Source organism: Ovis aries, chromosome 1, assembly GCF_016772045.2.
Source record: "Ovis aries strain OAR_USU_Benz2616 breed Rambouillet chromosome 1, ARS-UI_Ramb_v3.0, whole genome shotgun sequence".
NCBI lineage: Eukaryota > Metazoa > Chordata > Mammalia > Artiodactyla > Bovidae > Ovis > Ovis aries.
In genome coordinates this window covers 25,712,312-25,733,104 of record NC_056054.1, presented here as the reverse complement: position 1 = coordinate 25,733,104, position 20,793 = coordinate 25,712,312, and the positions used below count along the sequence as shown (strand labels likewise).

Here is a 20,793-nt window from a genome sequence, read left to right as displayed (position 1 = left end):
GACTAAGGGAAAAATCACAACCTGGAGCATCTTCACATGTCTGATTCTCTGGTCTCTTCCAGGCAAAACTATAAGAATTATTCCATGGAGTCAAGGACACATTTTCGAATCCAGGCAGCCACACTCCAAGCCAAGTCTTCCCTAGAAAAGGGCAACAGATCTATGGTCTCATCAGTGTCCTTGTAGTTTTGTGCAGCAGTCCCAGACTGGAAGACAGAATCAGCTGGACAGAGCTCCTGGAAACATTTCAAAAAGAATCCCTCCCCCTGCCCTGCCTTTGGGGTCCACCGGTGCTCCAGTGGGACAGCACGACATAGGCGTCTGTGCAGAAGTGAAGCCAGCATGCTCACTAGTGCAGCCAAGGGCTTTGGTCAAGGCCAGAGCAGGTGGAGCTCCCTGCCTGCCCTGTCACACATACGGGTACTTGTTTTTCACTGTGATGTTAAGAAAATGTATGAACAGTTTACATTTTCCTTAGAAATACACTGATGGAATCAAAGTTGGCTTTTGGGGAAAAAAACCACCAACCAACCATCTGTATGTAAATCATTGTTAGACTTCAGCGAGGTCTCAGCTTCCAGGGCTGGAAGGACCCAAAAGAGGATCTGGACCTCAGGCTTCGAGATTTCTGAGGGCTGAACACAGAGGTTTCACACAATCCCACTACCTTACTTCTTACAGTCCCTTTGTAATTCTGCAATTGAAAAAAACAAACATGTCTTTTTAGTGAGATAATCTTGAGTCCATTTGTAGGAAAAAACATCAATTCCCACTACTAAGGAATGGTGATATCGAGGCCTGAAGGAAGGGGAGCACTTTCTGTGCCAAAGCCAAGAAATTTGGCAGGTAAAGTTTCTCAGACACTAGTCTGCTATACGCCAAACTGAAACCACTGGGAATGATTTATGAAAGACAAAAAATCTTCTATACTTCAAGGTACATTTATTTACTGATAGTATTTTTCTTAGAAACAGAATGGTTATTCTTAGCCTGTTTATGTATGTTTTAGATTTTTCAGTCAAGAGAAAAGCTATATTTCAGTAATAAAACTTATACACTTCAGAGATCATACAACATCTATTTCAGTAAAATACTTTGTTGCTTGAATTCTTGGGCAGGGCAGAAAGTTTCAATCAGAAGCCATATGGCCCAAGCATGTTTTATTTAGACAACCTAATGTTTTAAAATTTTCAGAATAAGTTAACATTTAAAAATGGGGAGACTTCACAAATAAATCTGGCTTCTGGCTTCTTACTTTAAAAATCTGGCAATACTGGGCCTCATTTTCACAAGGCAACAATCAGTTGGAGCTGAGTAGAAGCTCTTTTCAACACTTATCCTTCTGGCCCCTAAAAGTATCTTACTAACTCAAACACACAAATGCAGTTTCTGTAAGGGAAGGACCACAGACGACTTTTCCAATCTTCCAGCCTGCTGTATTTAGCAAACACTTTTAGGCATATGCTAGGGACAGGGAGGTTTATTCAGTTAATATACAACTAAGTTTCCTTGACTGATATTGAATGAAGTTATGGGTTTTAGGTAAAGCATATTCTCATTTTCGACTGAAAAGACAGTCGAAAGATCCTCTTTCTGTCAGAACAGAAATGCTACTGAAGGAAAGCTCCAGTATCTTGTTAGAACTAGACAAAAGAATGCTTTCCACAAAGGGCAAGCTCTCTTCCACAGCCTGGATCCTGGGCGCCCAGCCCAGCAGGGCAGGTGAAAGGGGTGAACTAGAGCTAGACTGCTGAACAGGGTGGCCTCTTGGCCTCCCTCACATATCAGAATGGAACCCATCGCAGTATAAAAGCAGCACTGGTCACCACATACCAAGCATAAAATTGCCATTTAAAAAGCCTTTCTTTCAGTGTTCATTTTAGGTGTTTTTGAACTCTTTATGCCAAGGTGATCTCCTAGTTGTTGCTGTTTCCTTCTGGGCCTCACGCATTAGCCGCCCAGCCGTCTGCTGCCCTGGCTGCCGACATATTGGTTTTGTCTCCTTTATCCTACCTGCAGCTTGAGCTCCTCCCTCAAACACGCTTGTGAGGGAGGTCCCCAGAGGTCCAACGGTTAAAACTTGGTGCTTTCACGGACGTGGCCAGGGTTCGATTCCTGGTCAGGGAGCTAAGATCCTGCAAGCTGGATGGCCAAAAACAAACACACACATATGTGAAGGAATGTGAAAATGCTGGGTGTCTACACCACTGTATCCTTGTGCAGAGGCCTCTGAAGGTGAAAATGCTGTCTTGAGAGTCTCACTGTGTCTTGAGCCATTTCTGGTCATTGCTTCTCTAACACTGCAGACCTTCCTAGCACATTCTGCCCTAAAAAGGCAGCTGATCGGGTGAGGAGATTTCTGGCCTCCAAGTAAGGAGACCTAATTGCAGCCCCTGCTTTGCTACTACTGCTTTTTCAGTGTGACCCTGGGAGTCATGGAGCCTCTAAAATTTAGTAATTTGAACTAGATTAAGGCTCTCTCCTGCTGTCAACAGTTCTAATTCTGGTCAAGTCTGTTTCTGGGCTTTCATCTTCAAAAAGAGGCAACTGATCTGTACCTCTCTACCTTTTGTCAAAGGCTTGTGTCCCCAGGTGGCTTATGAGAAGTAATGATAGACTCCCTCAATCAGGGGGCCTCTACAGTGGTCCAGGACACCCAGAGAGCAACTAATCCTCATTTGCGGAAAGTCTGAATCCTTGCCACACAGAGGAACTCAGTTGTTAGGGAGCAGCAACTGTGTAACATGCTCTGAACAGGCTCTTGGCAACAAAGTCTACTCTGCCTCTCACTGGTCCCAGGCCTTGAACTGGCAGGGTAGCTTCCAGCAGTATGCTGGTCCCTATCAGCTCTCCCATATGTTGGCAGGATTCCCTATCCCTTATCTCTCAAGTCAGAATAGGAGCGTTTCCCAGACAGCTATCGTCATTCACAGCAAAGCAGCCATGACCTGACAGTGAAGCCAGGACTCTAAAAGGCCAGCACCAACCAAACACTTGGCTCGGGTCTGAGTGGGAGATTCCCAGCAACAGGGGGAGCACTGGGGGGTTTTAGAAAGCCCCAGCCTGCTGCGTGCCTGAATCATTCAACAGGGGAATAAAATCCAGATACTTTTCTCTGGAGTGACTCCCAAGCTGATTTCGTCTAAGATGGTAAGGAGTGGAAAACAGTCTTCCTCTTTGCTTCAAATTTAGTCCAACAGTGTGCCTTCTCAACAGTTCTTTTATGTCCTTAGCACCATCACACTAATTCACTAATAAATGTGAGGTGTCTGGATTCTGAAAACCATTAGCAAATGGGAACTTCTCACCTGCACCCTCAGATGCAGTTTTCCAAGGCTGGAAAGTGCCTTTCTGCTTGAGTTAGCACAGCTCTGTGGAAATCTGGTGCAAAGTTCATCACTGTCTGACAGGGTGAAGTAAATCCACAAACAAGGAGCCCGCAGGGCCTTAAAAATCCATTTTGAAGTAGTGAGCAGTCTATGAGTTGCTTCCACTGTCTACTTAGCTCTTAAAATGACAAAATAGAGCCCTTACTTTGGGAAGATACAGAATTACAGAAGATTGCTGTGGACGTCTAAATATTAAGTGCTACTTACCAGTTGTGAGTCTAAGTCGTCCACACGTATCTAATCCTCAAAAACCACTCTATGAAGTAGGGCTATTATGGCCATTTTTCAGATGAGAAAACTGAGAGAGGTTAAACAACTTGCCTAAGACCACACAGCTATTATGCATCAGAAATATCTGAAGCCAAGCAGTTGAACTCTAAAGCTCATGCTTTGCTAAACTACTGGTCAAGCTTTCCAATTATTAGCTTCAAGTTGGATCTGATTTAATTGACCCTTGGGCCAGTGTTAAATAAGGAAAAGGTACTGGCTAACAACTCAAAACACTAAAAATCCTTGGCTTGGAGTGCACGGAATTATGTCTGTGTGGCATGGTTCCCCACATGGCACTTGGCATCATGAGGTAGGGGCAGGGTCTAAATTGGACAAAGGCAATCCTTAAGCAACCATATTTGCTCATAAAATTAGGATGTTGGAGGAAAATGTATGAGCTAATCCCAGTTGAAGAGGTAGAGTTCCAGCCAGCTACTCCAGAGATGGAAAGTGAACTGATGCAGAGGCTCAGGCCTGGACTGTGGCTTGAGTCCAAACCATATGCTAGAAGAGATTTGGTATAAGACACTGAGAGGTAGGAACACTGGCAAACTTAGAAGCATATGATGCTGAAGACACTCTTAGAATTTAAGTTTTTAAGTGCTTAAGAGCTCTGGCTGGCCAAATATTTCACATCTGTGGGTCAAAGTGGTTCATGGGCCAGAAATCTGTCACCCCTGGGCTAGAGGTGACTTGCAGACATCTATCTATGGAAAAGAGGTAGTGAGCAAATTCATAAGAGAAAAGCCTGATCTACTTTAAAATAGCAACTGTAAATTCTATTATCTACATGGGATAGTGGATATAAGTACAGCTTGAATTCAAATTATTTTACTGCTTTGAGAATCAGTTTACTCTTCTACAAAATGGGGCTAATGCCAACTGCTTCACAGGCCTGCTGAAGATAAAAAGAATCAACTAAATAAATAGCCTAACTGAACAACAGTCCTTAGTATATTAAGGTACATGTATTGGCCCACATGAACTGTGGGAAGGCAGTGGTGAGTTTGGCCTAGGTGATGACTGAATCAATGAACAGCTCAAGTGCATCCATTAGGCCTTTTCCAACCCTTTACTTTGTTCATAGATTCTCTTGAACTGACTCTTCTGCATGATGGTTCAGACCTTACATCCTTACAGCTTTGTAACCAGAAGAAAAGGGCTCCTTCAGTTCAGCTCAGTTCAATCGCTCAGTTGTGTCCGACTCTTTGCAACCCCATGAATCGCAGCACGCCAGGCCTCCCTGTCCATCACCAACTCCTGGAGTTCACTCAGACTCATGTCCATCAAGTCAGTGATGCCATCCAGCCATCTCATCCTCTGTCATCCCCTTCTCCTCCTGCCCCCAATCCCTCCCAGCATCAGTCTTTTCTAATGAGTTGACTCTTCGCATGAGGTGGCCAACGTACTGGAGTTTCAGCTTTAGCATTATTCCTTCCAAAGAAATCCCAGGGCTGATCTCCTTGCAGTCCAAGGGACTCTTAAGAGTCTTCTGCAACACCACAGTTGAAAAGCATCAATTCTTCAGCGTTCAGCTTTCTTCATAGTCCAACTCTCACATCCATACATGACTACTGGAAAAACCATAGCCTTTACTAGACGGACCTTAGTTGGCAAAGTAATGTCTCTGCTTTTGAATATACTATCTAGGTTGGTCATAACTTTTCTTGCAAGGAGTAAGCGTCTTTTAATTTCATGGCTGCAATCACCATCTGCAGTGATTTTGGAGCCCCCCAAAATAAAGTCTGACAGTTTCCACTGTTTCCCCATCTATTTCCCATGAAGTGATGGGACCAGATGCCATGATCTTCGTTTTCTGAATGTTGAGCTTGAAGCCAACTTTTTCACTCTCCTCTTTCACTTTCATCAAGAGGCTTTTTAGTTCCTCTTCACTTTCTGCCATAAGGGTGGTGTCATCTGCATATCTGAGGTTATTGATATTTCTCCTGGCAATCTTGATTCCAGCTTGTGCTTCTTCCAGCCCAGAGTTTCTCATGATGTACTCTGCATGTAAGTTAAATAAGCAGGGTGACAATAAACAGCTTTGAGGTACTCCTTTTCCTTTTTGGAACCAGTCTGTTATTCCATGTCCAGTTCTAACTGTTGCTTCCTGACCTGTATATAGGTTTCTCAAGAGGCAGGTCAGGTGGTCTGGTATTCCCATCTCTTTCAGAATTTTCCACAGTTTATTGTGATCCACACAGTCAAAGGCTTTGGCATAGTCAATAAAGCAAAAATAGATGTTTTTCTGGAACTCTCTTGCTTTTTTGATGATCTACCCCTAGTATGAAAAATCCCCAAGTAAGGACTCTTGATTAGTCTGACTTTGGCTCAAATGTTCCTCCCTTAGGCTGGTGGCTTCCCAGCATTAGATATCTTGAGAATTTGTTAGCAATGCAAATTATCAAGTCCCCTCCTTTCAATCAATGTAGGGGTGAGGTTGAACAACCGCAGTCCTCCAGGTGGATCTGATGCACACTGAAGTGTAAGAACCACCTTGGAAAGGGCGTGAGGTACTACAATTGGTCCATCTTGGGCTACACACTTGGTTGGGAATTATTACTAAAAAACATGGGGTACTGGGCAGACAAAAACAACATGTATCCACTATACGTCCTTTCTTTCAAAAGTTGATTCCCAGGTGAAGGGCAGTACTGATTAGAGAGAAGGCTTATCAGCAAGCTGCCCACTCAAGAAGAGCTTTGCCTTTGTCCTTCTTGCCACCCTCAAAAATCTTTATAAGATCCCTACTTTCCAATGGGAACCTCCTAGATGGTGGCGTCCAACCATCAGAAATGCTCAGACTCCCTGCTTTCTCCTTCCCTTCACTTAATAAATATCTGCAGAGCACCTAAATGTCCTGCTCTCATAGAAACAAATGAAAGTAAACAAATTAGAGCCATGGAATAAACAGGGACTGTTGGTACAGAGGATAAGAAACCAGCCATCAAACAATCCGGGGAAGTGAACTACAGGATAGAAACCACAAGAGACCTGACAGGAAAGAGCTTGGCATTTTAAAAAGCACAAAAGGTCTAAAAAGTAGAGTACTATTAAAGGAGAGAGGCAGAAAATCTACTATCGCCATTAAGGAGCTTGGATTTTATTCTCCACAATAGAAAGCAATTAAAAGCTCTAAGCAGATGAACGAGATAATCCAATTTACTCAACAACTTTTAACTGCTGTGTGAAGAATGTACCATATAAGGTTAACCATGGAAGTTGGGAACCCAGTGCCATGCCAAATGCCACCACCACCAATTGCTCCTGCTTTGTGCAAATTGCCATTAAAACACCTCATCTTCTCTTCACCAGCTATGACACTTAGGGGGAGAAAAACACTTTCAATATGCTAAGTGATAATCAGGCTCTAAGCGTCCATGTGAGCTGGCATTTCATGTTCTCTATTCTTCATGAGAAATTAGCAATGCACTTTTTTGAAATCCAAACCCATAAATGTGATTTCTTAAAGATACCTTCAACCTGCAAATGCCCAGCTAGCATCCATCTCACTACTCAGAAGAATGGTTATTATTCCTCATATCAAAACAACATTATAGTGATTATCAAGGGCTATGAGGAAAAATAGTTTGTGAAAAACAACTTCCCTTCAGCACATACTCTAAAATTGTAGCAATTAACTTATCTGTGCTTGAGTTCAGCTACCCTCATGGAAAGAGGATCACTATTCTGCACTATTTCAAAGGTGAGCCTGGCTTTGATTCTGGAATTGGCAGAATGTAGCTTATTTCCATACCTCTGGTATGGATAGTGCTGGGAAGTCAACCTCAATGTCTTCACTGCTAAGACAGCCCAGCCTTCCCAATTCACATAACACCTACAACCTGCTTTTGGATCCAAAATGACTAGATTAACTACCATATGGCTCCCAGAGAAAAGGACCCAGCACTTGCTTAGCCAACCATATTTTCTCGTAATTATTCAGAGTTCACTACTATGACCAGACTCCTGAAGTAAACCCTCAGCTGCATTTTTCAACTTTTCTCAGCACCAAGAAACACAGTCGATAAGCACTGCTTACAATGTGTTCAAGGCAAACAGGCACTGCTTATCATGTGGTCAGTTTTAGATGTCTAAAATCTGTACCTTATTAATAATGCTGCTTCACTCACTATACAGACAAAACAAACTTGCTGTGGAAAACATCCAAGATAACGAAGTCTTCCAGTGGACAGTAACTTTTCTCAAAAAACAGAAATGGAGAAGTCAGTACCTCTTAAAGTTTCCTTAAACTCTTTTCAGTCTATCAGTAACATTAATTAGATGTATCCAGTTACTGTCCTGGGCTAATGCACATTGCTCAGGGTGATAATGTAACGAAGAACAATGTGGACAATTAAAAGGTGCAGGTTAAGTCCAAACCCCTTTTGTAAAATTTTACTGAAGCATCTTAACAAAAGGTTTATGGATCACGAAATGGGTTGTAAAGGAATTTATCTGCGTTTTGTTTCCATGCAAGAAAATGAAGGATAAATGGAAAAGCAAAGTCTGGATACCTGTTATTGGGACAATCAATATCTGAATAAACAATCACCCAGTACTGCTGTTTTCAGACCCAGAGGCTCTCAGAAAAGGCATTACAAAGTACATTTAATATTCCCAAATTATATGTGCCTCATTCATACTAACTTCTATATGGTTTTTTAACACAAACACTGCTGTGTTATAATGTAACTCTTAGAGCTTAAAAAGCCATGTATTTTTCTCTAGTTAAAAATAATAATTTCTGTGAAGAGAGAACAGTCCACTTAACTTTCCCTAAATACATGAAGTGGACTTGCTACATCTTTCAAACCACTCAGAAAAAGTATCATTTTAAGGTGTTTTACATAATGTAATCAAGCAGTTAACAGTCATTCCCATTAAATCCTTATGTTTCACTTGAAATTTCTACAAACTAAAGCGCTGTCTAAATTTGAATTATGAGCATTAATTAAACTACTGCCTGGCCATAAGCAAGTGTCTATTCTGACAATAGAGAACTGAAGAAAAATTCGCAGGCCATTTCTTGATAGCTCTCAGGTCAGTCACCTAACAGTGGGTCAATCAGTAATGGCATTTAATGCAAAGATGAAATTTTGCAGGTGGACATTTTTATCCCACACTTTTTAATTTAATGATGGCAAAATACTTCTGAAGTGGGACCAGGAGGAAGAAATTAGAAGGAATTAAATAAACTATGTCCTCAAAAGGAGTAACAGAAGGCAGTCAGAATACGACTGAATGACCCTGAAACGGACAACCTGCACCGAGCCTGAGTCTTCGGGAAGTCTAGAAAAGGGGAGCTACACAGGGGACACAAGCAGGGGCTACAGACTACCTAACTTTTCCCCTACCCAGTAAAAGAATAGCTGATCTTTAAATTCAGGTGAGTAAGTTTAGCATTACTTCAGGAGATACTACCCCAAAATCCACTTTTTCTCATGTCCACCGATTTCAAATTTAAAGGCTTAAAAAATTAGCTGATTAGCTATGATGCACTTAACATGCAAGTGTCAAGTGTCCTCAGTTGACTCTGAGAAACTGATCTGCTAGCCAATGCCTTTGTAAGCAAACATGGCCACCAACTGTCTACATTTATGAATTATGCCAAAAAACTTACCTTTTCTGTTTGCCATTTTCAGTCTAAGGACCACAGGCAGTTTTACTTTGTATTCCTTTATTCTTAATCCTTTTTAAAAATGTATGCTTCCCTAAAGAGGAGGTTTGCACATAGAGAATTTGTTACCCTGATGCTCACTATATTCTGTTTTATGTCATATAGACACTGAAAGTAGTTTGGAGAGTCAATACCTGTTTTAAGAGACGCCTTATAAAGAACACTCAGAGCATTTAAAAAGTTTGTGTGAACCAAACTCCAAGTATCTGAAAGTATTTCTTCTATGGTTTACATTTAAAAGAATAAGATTCTTTTATTTTTTTCCTGGTCAGGCTTTTCAGACATTTCAAATCCTACAGCCAAGCCTGAACACATCTTACCCAATCCCAATTATGCCGGATAACAGGGTAATATGCCTATTATTTGCTTTAGAAAATATAGAAGCTACCAACCTTCTAAATTTATGATTAGATGATAGTAAAAGCCAAGCCATAAAAAATACTTCCCCCAAAGTTTATATATATACCTAGAAAACTAAAGGCAATTAATTAAATTTGTACATGTGTGTTCTGAAGGAAGGATTAGATAACTTGGGAGAACTGATTCTTATGTAATCAATTCTAACTTTAGCCCTTTACAACTGTATTATAACTTTATTTAACTTGGTAAAAGCCATAATTGATGGTTCTTAACATGGTATGTAGAGATCAAAATTAAAGAATACAAAGTACCTTATTAAAAAAAAAATTCAGCTCAATCCTGGTTCCCTCAATATTACTGCCAAACTTCTGTAAAAGAAACCTTGTTAATAAAGAAAGACTAATAGCAACATAGAAGATGATTAAAAAAAATGTTCATTTACCAATTTTGACAATCTAGAAAAAAAGAAAGTCTGACTATAATACTTGATGACAGACATCATGTTTAAGTAGAAAACACAAAGATAAAAAAGTAATATTGCTGAAAATATTGCACAACTTCAGGTGTTTCCTCCAAATTTGCTTTATGTAATTGGATATAAATTAATGAACAAAAACTTAAGGAAGATACATGTAACAATTTAACAGAACCTGATAATCTATAATTTCTTTCAATTTTTCTCAAACTCATCATGGGGCTCATAAGAAAATTAACCAACATAGATACTGCTACAGTTGAATGTCAAATCTTTAAGTGCTTCTGACATACTAAATTCTTCTTAATACAATTATGAAGAACCCTTCAAGAGACTTGACTTGTGTTTTGTATGTAGAAAAGTGTTAAAGAGTCAAATATTCAACTCAATACAAAATAAGAAACATTTCTGATTTGTTAAGGTTGAGATTGCTTCTCCTTTCGCTAATGAATGATTTTTTAGTTGTAATTATCACTGAGCCAAACAAATATGTCATCTTCTAGTACATAACAAAAAATAAACACATGCTAAATGGATAAAACATTACAAACTACATCTTTGCTAGACCATCTCTACCTCTAACACTTCAGAAGCTTAGAGTTTCAGAGAATTCCTACATTTAACTGCAAGAAAAAGATAAAGGAGAAAGTCTTTTTTTTGAGATCACAACTATGATGTCATGTGGTTATACAAATTCTGCATTTGTGTGCAAAACATTAATTAAACACATTTATCTTAATTCTCCCTGTTTAGAATTGTCAGTCAACTAGCAGGACTTTCCTTCTAAGAAACAGAGACTGAGATGTGTTTTGTGTAACTTCAATAACCTCAGCAATACAACAAGAGATGCAGTATCCTTTTGCTATGGTTCAAGACAACAGGGAAGAAGGTCACAGGAGAGAGAAAATCAAAATTGTTACAACTGAGAAACTTTCTCAGTTTAACCATGTTGCCACTTTCATTTTTACATAAGCATGGTGGCATAATTCGAGCTCAATAAATCAGAATTCCTAATATTTAAAATTTACCTTGACTTTTAATTATCACCATATTAACAACCAAAATAATTATCACCTATTAACAACCAAAATAATTAGATGAAACACATAAGAAAGGCTAATATTAAACCTGACTTTACTAGAGTTGGTTTCTTGACACATTAACTGATTTTTAATAGAAAAGGGATAGTGCATCTCAGTTTGCTTACAAGCTAGGAGATCACTTTGAATTCTGCATTTCCTAACTGCAAACAGATATAGCACTTATAACAGGTTATAAATAAACTGGTTTTCAAGCATAGAGCCAGCCCCAACGATAATAATACACTATTTAAAAAAGACCTAAGGCAATGAATTCCATTTCCAATGGAAAAAAAGAACTGTGCAAACAAGCTTAAAACTACTTTTTTTGTGCCAGTGTTATAAAATGTAGCTTTTAATAAAACCTTGACCCAAATGCCAGCAACTTCAGAAAAGAATTTGGGTGGGGGAGAAGAAGAAAGTTATTTCATTTAGGAAAAAACAACCACTATCTTTTTCCTAATCTTTGACACACACAATTGAAACATATACAGCTGCTGTAACACTTTACACAATTCCTATGTACTGGAGCAATAACAAGATCTAAATACAATTATATTTTTAAACACTGGGTCAAGGCTTTACATAAAAATACCATCCTACTTTTCCCCCTTAGTTTCTAAAATATCACGTACTTTTCCCCAACATCTGCAGCCATTCAGGAAATTTTAGGAAACTTTTGTGCATGATCTTAATTCCTAATCCCTGGCTCTTTGGGCTCAGTGACAAAAGATCAAAACCACCAAAAATGATGGTTCACTTGAAGTCAGATGAGAGACCCTGGCTCAATTAGTCTCGTAGGACGAAAGCAGTGCTGCATCAACTGGCTCCATGCAGGAGGGGCACGTGAAGGATCTCATCAGCCAGTCATCTATACAGTCCAGGTGATAGATGTGCATGCACGGCAGAAATCGAATTGGGTCCCCATAAACAAAGTCCATCATACAGATCACACACCTGTTGGGGTGAGGGAGAGAAATGAGAAAGCATTTTTAGACAAGTGATCTATCTAGAATACTCTTTAAAATCCCCATTACAAAGACAATGTTAATATGAACAGACAAAAACGGCTTCCTGTCATTCTATCACCTAAGCATCCAGACGGAATTTTTTCCTAGCATTATCCTGCTACAATCTCTTTTTTCAATCACCTGGGAATTTGAAGAGTTTGAGAGCAATCAACGAAGAGAAACGTATCAGATAGGAATCAAGTTCACTGCTAGAATTGTGCTTGTAAAACAGCTACATATTACAGAAGACACCTTAAGGAGGATGTGAAACTTTAGTAGACAAGAAACCATGTTAGATTAATTTTATTTGAACTGAGTTTTCAGTGTAAGCCCAGACAGCTTTCAATTTAATAACTACATGTAAATACAGAACCACTAAACCTAAATGGTGCTACAGCTCAAACAGCCAAGCACAGCATAATAAATTACTTTATGTCTGTTGGTAAAGATCATTCTTAACCTACAAGGAAAATAGTTGTTCTCAGGGATTCTCAAACAATAATGAACTCTGAAGGAAAAATCTCCCTGAAGTAAAATTTTATATTTAACTCATCAGACTTAGTACAATTATTCTATAAGTTAAGAAACGGATAAGGTTTTCCTCATATCACTAAAATCCTTAGCAAACAATTTTAATCCCTATATAACCTACCAAAGTATTCCTCTATTATTATTTTTCACTAACTAAAATTATGGTAACTATCTCTGCGCATAAAACTCTGGGAGCTGAAGTGAGGTACATATTCTAGGATAGATCTCTAGAATTAACTGTCTCAAAGGGTTTAGATCTAAAGGTCTGTGAAATATTGCCAAACGGCTTTACCAATTGATTAGGCCACCAGCAATGCTGGTACTAGTTCACACTTATTACACAGTTAAATAATTTTTAACTGACATTAACTGTCATCCAAATGGACACAGGCAACCTATAAAACGGTCAGAATTTGTACCATCATTTATTTATTTTTATATGAAAATTCTTAATTTCTACATCTAAACAAATTTTTGCCCAGAATTCATTAAATATCTGACTCTCAAAATGCAACAGAATATTTTTAAAAAACAAATCTCTGAAGACAGACCTTTGAAACATGTATAAATTAAAACTTACTCCCGGATCTTTTTTTCTGATCCATCTCTTCCAGGGTCATAAACTCCTTTAGGCAGATGCTGTATAAGGCCTATTCTTTGAGCTATCCTAATTTGTTCCTCTTCAGTCAGCTGAGTTGCCAGGCGAGTCTGGCTAGGTGTTGGATGATAGACCGGAACTGGAACTTGTTCCTAAATTTTTTAAAATGGAGAAAATAATTATTTAAAAAAAAAAAATCTGTTTTCTAGGTAACGTTTTCCTTTTGTTTCTTCCTTTTTTGGCTGAGGAGGGGACCTTGGAGAGGAAGGAGATTGGACAAATATGCACTGGCATGAAATTCTGTTTTACCCTGCTTTAACGTTAGCATATCTGACCTACTTTTAAAGGATATAAAAACAAGCTTTACAGTAAAACTGGCATGGAATGTTACCTGAAGTATTTCTATAGGAAAACCAAATAACACAGACATATTCATTCCTGATACACAAACAGATAAATCAATGTAATTAATTAACCAAATGGACTGTATTCAATATTCTGTAGGCCACAATGGGAGTTTCGTGGTTTTGGTATATATCATTACTTACAGTAGAATTGGCCATTACAGATTCTTATTTGCAAACTTGTTATTTCTTTCCATACAGACAACAATCTTTATAATTAATTTTTTCTTTATTTGGAAAGATGAGATATTATCGCAATAAATTCCTGTAAAATTAGGCTTTGCATATGTATTTGGATATGATGATCCAGTGAGCGAAATGAGGCCACCTTCCTTCCAAATGGAATACACATTCGAGGACTCAACCATGAATCATGCAGTACTGTAGTGCGTATTAGCTGAAAAAACACCCATGCATAAGTGGACCTGTGCAGTTCAAACCTACGTAGTTCAAGGGTCAAGCAACTGTATTGCTTTATTTTTCTACTCGCTGTGCTGTGCTTAGTTGCTTAGTTGTGTCCGACTCTTGGAGACCCCATGGACTGTCGCCTGCCAGTCTCCTCTGTTCATGGGGATTCTCCAGGCAAGAATACTGGAGTGGGTTGCCATGCCCTCCTCCAGGGAATCTTCTCAACCCAGGGACTGAACCCAAGTTTCCCACATTGTGGGTGGATTCCTGTCTAAGCCATCAAGGAAGTCTCACATTTATGAGATAATTTTATTCACACTCTTTTATACATTGTTTCAACAGATACCTGAGTATCTATTATGTACTAGGTGATGGGGAGTGAAGTGTAAACAAAGTTCCTTGATTGATAGAGAAAGCTACCTTGTTAGATAAGATACTCAGAAAAAACCTCTGATGAGACATCTGGGAAAAGATCTCAACTCAATGAATACTATGAAGTTCATCTCTGACCTAATGATTTCATTGTGGCTAAAACCATTTTTGAGCCACCTAATACAGTGTTTCAGATAATCTCTCTACTGAATAAATTGACTGAGACATAATACTTTCAATCTATGTATAACGTCTTCATGGGAAAATTCACATTAAATCACAACTAATTAACATTAAAATTAGAAAATGTAACATTACATTTCTAATGTTATGTAAACATAACATTAGAAAATGTTATTTTTATTCATCCTGTATGATTACTTATGATTTCTACAATTTAGGCATTTGTTTACAATGATAGCCAACATATGCAAGTAGGAGATTATGCCTTCAGGAATAATCGCTTAATTTGTTGACACAACCTTTTTTAACAATTTGAAAAAACTGTTTAACAACTTAAAAAAAATTCTGTGAAATAACCTCCCTAAGTATTAGAAATAGCATCAGCTGAGGCTGTTTTTAGTCAATGGTTTCTGGGGTTCAAAAGAAAATAACAGAGAGCACCAATAATGAGACTTTGTAAGGGCTCAAGTATAAATATGCTTTTCAAAGAGAAATTTTAGGGGCAAGTCTCAGATACATATATATTAGGCTCAAATACTGAAATATTTAATTCAAGGAAAAAGACATTTCATCACAATGTCTCTTAAAGATACGATTATGTTCCTTTAATTAGCCCTATTCTTATAAACCTGTTTTCTGACTAGTTATTATTGAGTTTCTGGTTAAAGGCAATTCAACTCAAGACTATTTCTTTTGAGATTCAGAACAAATCTGTAATTAAAGATCTCAAAAAAAGGTAAATTCTTATCAAATTAATGTTATATTCTCTGACACAGTAAAATGCCAGTAGTTCCAAGTTTCATGTTTTATAAATTTCCACATGGAATCAATAATGATTAATACTTCTAGCTCATCTAGAAAATAACAACCAAGCATATGGATACTTATCAGAATTACATTCTTCATCCAAACACTTAGTTCATTTCACATGGAAAGAACATATTTTATTATTATCAAGTATGGTTTTTGGATCCAGATAACCTTGGATTACTGTCAAAGTTGCTTCTCTGCCACTAGAGTGACCATGTTGAAGAGATTTAACCTATCTGGATTACCCTACCATATATGGTTGCTGTTAAGACTTAAATGAGAAAGACGGTGAACCTTAGAATGGCAGGAACTCACAAAACAGTGGCTTTTATAACTATCAATATTGCATTTGAAGAGCTCTGTTACTTCAGCCCAATTAGCTGTTTCCTAAAAGTTTCAAGCTTGTCCTTCTTACTGCCTTTGTTCTTGCAATTCCCTCTACTTTCCCCTGCAGGTCCACTGGTTCAAAGTATATTAATATCTTGTTAATGTAAAACTTTACCCGATCCTCCTCCTTGCCACCCAATATTGATAGACACTGCCTTTAGCCTCATCTTAATTACATGTGTCTGCCTATAAGAGAATTAAGATTAAACAATACAGTGAAACTTCAGTTAACAAATACTGTTAAAATTCAACAAATAACAATTAACAATTAAATAACAAATTCAGTTAACAAATAACAAAATAGTTATTAAGCAAGAGGCTGTCAATTCTAGCTTTCAAAGAGGAAGTGAGGTACAAAACTGCATTTCTTTACCACAGCATGAGAGCTTTTCTTCAGTCCTATAAAAGTTACATGACCCTTCTGTTATTAAAGATTGTAAAAATGGCTGTTGCACCTCTGGTTTAGATATTCACCTATTAAAGGTTTTATACCTAGTGGGCAAATTTTTTTTTTTTTTCCTGAGCTCAAACCATTTTATCTATCTAGAAATACAATGATCATTTCTCTGTTTTTAACAAAGAGAAAACTATAGTACCAGTATTTATTTTTGATTTAGCAATGTCAATCAGGAAGTTAGTAATAAAAGGAATATAAGTTTGTGCAACTAAGCTCTGTTAGATTGTATTGGTTAAGGTGTACTATATATTGACTATTATTTGGCCTCAGAGTAGGTAACTATTTTTTGTTTTAGATGTTAACTGTCGATGACTCATAATGTTAAAAGTACATCCAAATTAAAATGTTTTTGATTAAGAATATCTGCTGATTATGATGGATGTCTACATGTTTTATTGTAAATTCATTTGAAAAAGGTATGCAAATACTGTTAAAAAAAAAAATGTTAGCTTTCTCCTGGCTTTGAAGCAAAAGAAATACACGTAAGTTCCCCCAGCCCTACCCCAAAACAATAAAAAAAGTCATGTTTTTCTTAAGGTAGCTACTGAACTCTTAAAAATAAATTTAAATGCTTTATTTAAAAAATAAGCCATCGAAGTAGGAATTTCTAATAAAGTTATAAATCTTTTTCATCTGCAATAAAGGTTTTGTAATTTCAACAACTTTCAGAATTTAGAATTTCAAAAAACATCAACTCTATCTTGAAACTGTCTCATAAAATAGATTCTATTGCTGATTAAAAAATAAATAGAATCCTGCACGCCCCCACCCCCCTATCTAGGGTACCTTTGCAGAATCCTAGGAATCAATGAAACAGTTTTTAAAATACTGCTATTTACGAATATGGGATTTTCAGTCTGAAAAACTTGAGTCTCTGATACTTTCTGCAGTGAATAAGTTATTTGAACCCTTTGCTTTCTTCCCATCATCAAATGCCTCTGGTGTGCAAACGTTAGGCTAACTGCAACTGCCCCGGCTTTGGTCTTAGCTTTCTGGCTTGTCTCTGAATACAAGCAACTCTTTGGCCTCTGTTGTAATCCCGCAGCTAAGATTTTCAACCCCTGAATTATGACTTTCAATTTAGACTATTTTTCTTATTCTCAGTCCCAGATCAACTGACTGCCATCCACATCAAGATATGACTAATTCCAAAGTCAGTGGAACAAATAGTGTAAGACTGTGGGTAGTGTAAGACTCCTTAATCCTTGAACATACCTACTACTGTTAGTACAAACAAAAAGACCTAAACTACAAACCAGAACACCTTAACTGTCTCTTAAGCAGGTGCTTATAAAAAGCTCAATTTCTTTGGTCTTGTGGTTCACATATGGGTACAGAGAACACAGAAAGCAGAACAGAAAAGGAAAGCTCTATCTTATGAAGAAGCATATTAATAGACACAAAACCACAACTCCGATCTCTTATAATATTATGGATGTATTTTCTTCTTTGGTATTTTTGTTAAACCAAAGGAACCCTCTAGAAATTTTAAATGAGTCACCATTCTAATTTCAGTTTACATGCAACTTTTTAGAAACCTTCTACAGAGAAGGAAATGACTAAGAACTAATATTTTAAAGATGGCCTCTCTCTTCTTACCACAAACACCTATTTTTATTCCCATCCTACTTACTAAAAATGACCTTAAGGATGAGTTATTGTTAAGTAACTCGAGAGCCAATGGTATTTTCTAAGTGGCCAAACAGAATATAGTCAGAAGACTAGAATGGAAGATTGGACAGGGATATAAAAACGGCAAGTTTTAAAAGGCTGGATTCTGAGTCATTAATTGATGGCTCACTGTGCCTAAACTCTTTGTGTGAACAATATGATTTATGCCGGACATGTTTTCCCTCTGGGAGTCTAGAATTTTAGTATATGCTAGGCAGTGACTGTCTATTCAGTACTTCAGGCTCCCCTGGTAGTTAACACTTCACACATGTTGGCACAATTCTGTGCGACTCCACCAGGAGAGAACTCTTAGAAGCCTGTGCCTTACCTATAGACATATGCACCTTTCTTCACCAACTGACTTGTGTTCTCCTGCAATAACAAATCATGACTGTGATTACAATTATATGCTAAGAACTATGAGTCCTCCAATGGAACTGAAGATCTAGATGGTAAGAGTGATGGAAGGAACTCCCTGGCAGTCCAGTGTTAAAGGCTCCGTGCTTCCACTGCAAGGGGCATAGGCTTGGCACTCCCTCCCCGACTCCCCAAAAAAGAGTGATGGATAAGTGCTGCATTGACTCTCCTGTTTTCAAATGGTTTACTTGGTGATGTTCATTAGGAATGCTTCTTTATGGCCTTTCCTGGCGGTCCAGTGGTTAAGACTCTTGTGCTTCCACTGCCAGGAGCATGTGTTTGATCCCTGGTCGTGAGAACTAAGATCCTGCCTGTTTTGAGCGGCCCCTCTCCTCAAGAAGAGAAATGCTCCTTTGTGAAAGACATGTTTTGACAATGACAGTTACACAGTTTTGCGTTTTATTCCTATTTTTTCAAAGTAAGTTCTAAGGAACTAATATTCTGAAATTATTATTAAGCACAGAGAAAACCATCTCCAGCACAGAAGTGTTACATGCTGAACTGCGTCCCCCAAAATTCTTATGTTGAAATCCTAACCCCCAGAACCTCATGATGTGACTGCACCTGGAGTCACAAATGTGACTTTTTGTCCTGGTCTGTTCTCCTGCCCTGTACTCTTCACTAAAAACTATGTCCATGTTGACAGCTAAAAATACTACCTAGATATAAATGATTCACAAATTTATATTCCAGTCTAGATCTCGCTTTTAAACTCCAGGCTATACTTTGACAGTTCAAACTCAATGTCCAAAAATGAACTGCCCTCCAAAACCTGTTCCTCTTCCCTATCTCAGTAAATGACATGACTTCCTTTGTATAGTTCTGGAAGACAGAAACATCCTTGGCACCTTCCCCTCACTTAACTACTGAAATGCTGATGATTTCTTCCCATGTCTACTGCCGATACTTCAGTCTAAGTTCCCATTTCTTTCCTGATTAGCCATCAAAATCTCAATTTGTTTTCTACCTAGAAGTTAGAGCAATCTTCAAAAACAAACCCAACCCTATGCTCTCCTCAACATACATTAAAAACCCCTTCAATAGCTTCCCACTGCTCTTAGGATGGAGTCCAAAGTCCTTAACGAGACCTCCAATGCCTTGCATAAGTCTACCTACCACCCATCCTCTCCTTTTTCATCTAACAACTCACTCACTGCTTTCTAGTCTTACTGGCCTTCCTTCAGATCCTTTAAAGAAGCATGATCTCTTCTGTGAAGTCACAGCACCTGTTATATTTGCATAAAACACTCTCTTCCACCATTACTCTTGCTTGGTGGTGGTTTAGTCACTAAGTTGTGTCTGACCCTCAAGACCTCATGGACTACAGCTCACCAGGCTCCTCTGTCCATGAGATTTTCCAGGCAAGGAGACTGGAGTGGGTTGCCATTTCCTTCTCCAGGGGTTCTTTCTGACCCAGGGATCAAACCCTGGTCTCCTGCATTGCAGGCAGATTCTTTGCTGACTGAGCTACCAGGGAAGCTGACTCTTGCTTAGACACTTCTTTTTCCTTCCTTCAAAGTTCAGGTTAACTTCCATTGTTTCAGATATTTTCCCTAACCATTCTTTTCTACTATAGGCTCTTTTACAACAAGTGACTTCCCTTCATAGCATTTGTTATAGTTGTAATTTTATATTTAGTTATACGTTAACTTGAATGTTGTCTTTCCCACCAGACTGTAAGATCCATGATAAGAGTTGTGTCTGCTTTTGCTCCTCACTGGATGGATAGATGAATAAATGACCTACTAAAAATGTTACTTACTAATAGCTAAAAACAGTCACCCATTAACTGACTGCAGTGTTCCTTCACATTTTAGTTTTTTCCTTTAGATTTTTAGGAACCCGTAGATAACTGTCAAATAATTATTAAAGTTAGTATACATACGCTATAATCCTGGGATTACAGAGCTGCTTTGGCTTTGCTAAGTATATTCTTTAAAAATGACTAACAATAGTATGTCCATCACTTCCTCTGCAAAAGTGAGCCCTAAATATGATTTTGAAAACCTGTGGAAAATGCTTACAAATTAATCACTGATAATGTGAGTCACTCAGCGTGTCCGACTCTTTGCGACCCTTTGGACTGCAGCCCACCACGTTCCTCTGTCCATGGGATTCTCCAAGCAAGAATACTGGAGTGGGTTGCCATTTCCTTTTCCAGGGGATCTTCCCACTTAAAATGTACAAGGGCACTTAGTACAAAATGAATGGATTTATGAAAATCTTAATCACCAATGTAGTAAACTGCTAATTAATATAGATGCTGGGAACCTTTGAGGGTGGTTCACTTGA

At 38.3% G+C, this 20,793-nt stretch overlaps 2 protein-coding genes across 5 annotated transcripts in view; one reads left to right on the top strand and one right to left on the bottom strand.

Moving 5' to 3' along the window:
* Positions 1 to 5,913, top strand: part of TTC39A (tetratricopeptide repeat domain 39A) — a 54,874-nt gene extending 48,961 nt beyond the window's left edge. For all 4 annotated transcript variants that reach the window (XM_027969961.3, XM_027969966.3, XM_042247870.2 and 1 more), the window contains one exon: positions 63 to 5,913. In XM_027969961.3, the coding sequence (XP_027825762.1) occupies positions 63 to 186 (124 nt within the window). In that variant the 3' untranslated portion in view covers positions 187 to 5,913. The remainder of the gene's footprint in view (positions 1 to 62) is intronic.
* RNF11 (ring finger protein 11) overlaps positions 923 to 20,793 on the bottom strand; it is a 46,476-nt gene continuing 26,605 nt past the window's right edge. Inside the window, exons 2-3 of the mRNA XM_004001961.6 lie at positions 13,375 to 13,544; positions 923 to 12,210 (exon numbers count right to left, since the gene is read on the bottom strand). Coding sequence (XP_004002010.1) covers positions 12,039 to 12,210; positions 13,375 to 13,544 — 342 coding nt within the window. The 3' untranslated portion in view covers positions 923 to 12,038. The remainder of the gene's footprint in view (positions 12,211 to 13,374; positions 13,545 to 20,793) is intronic.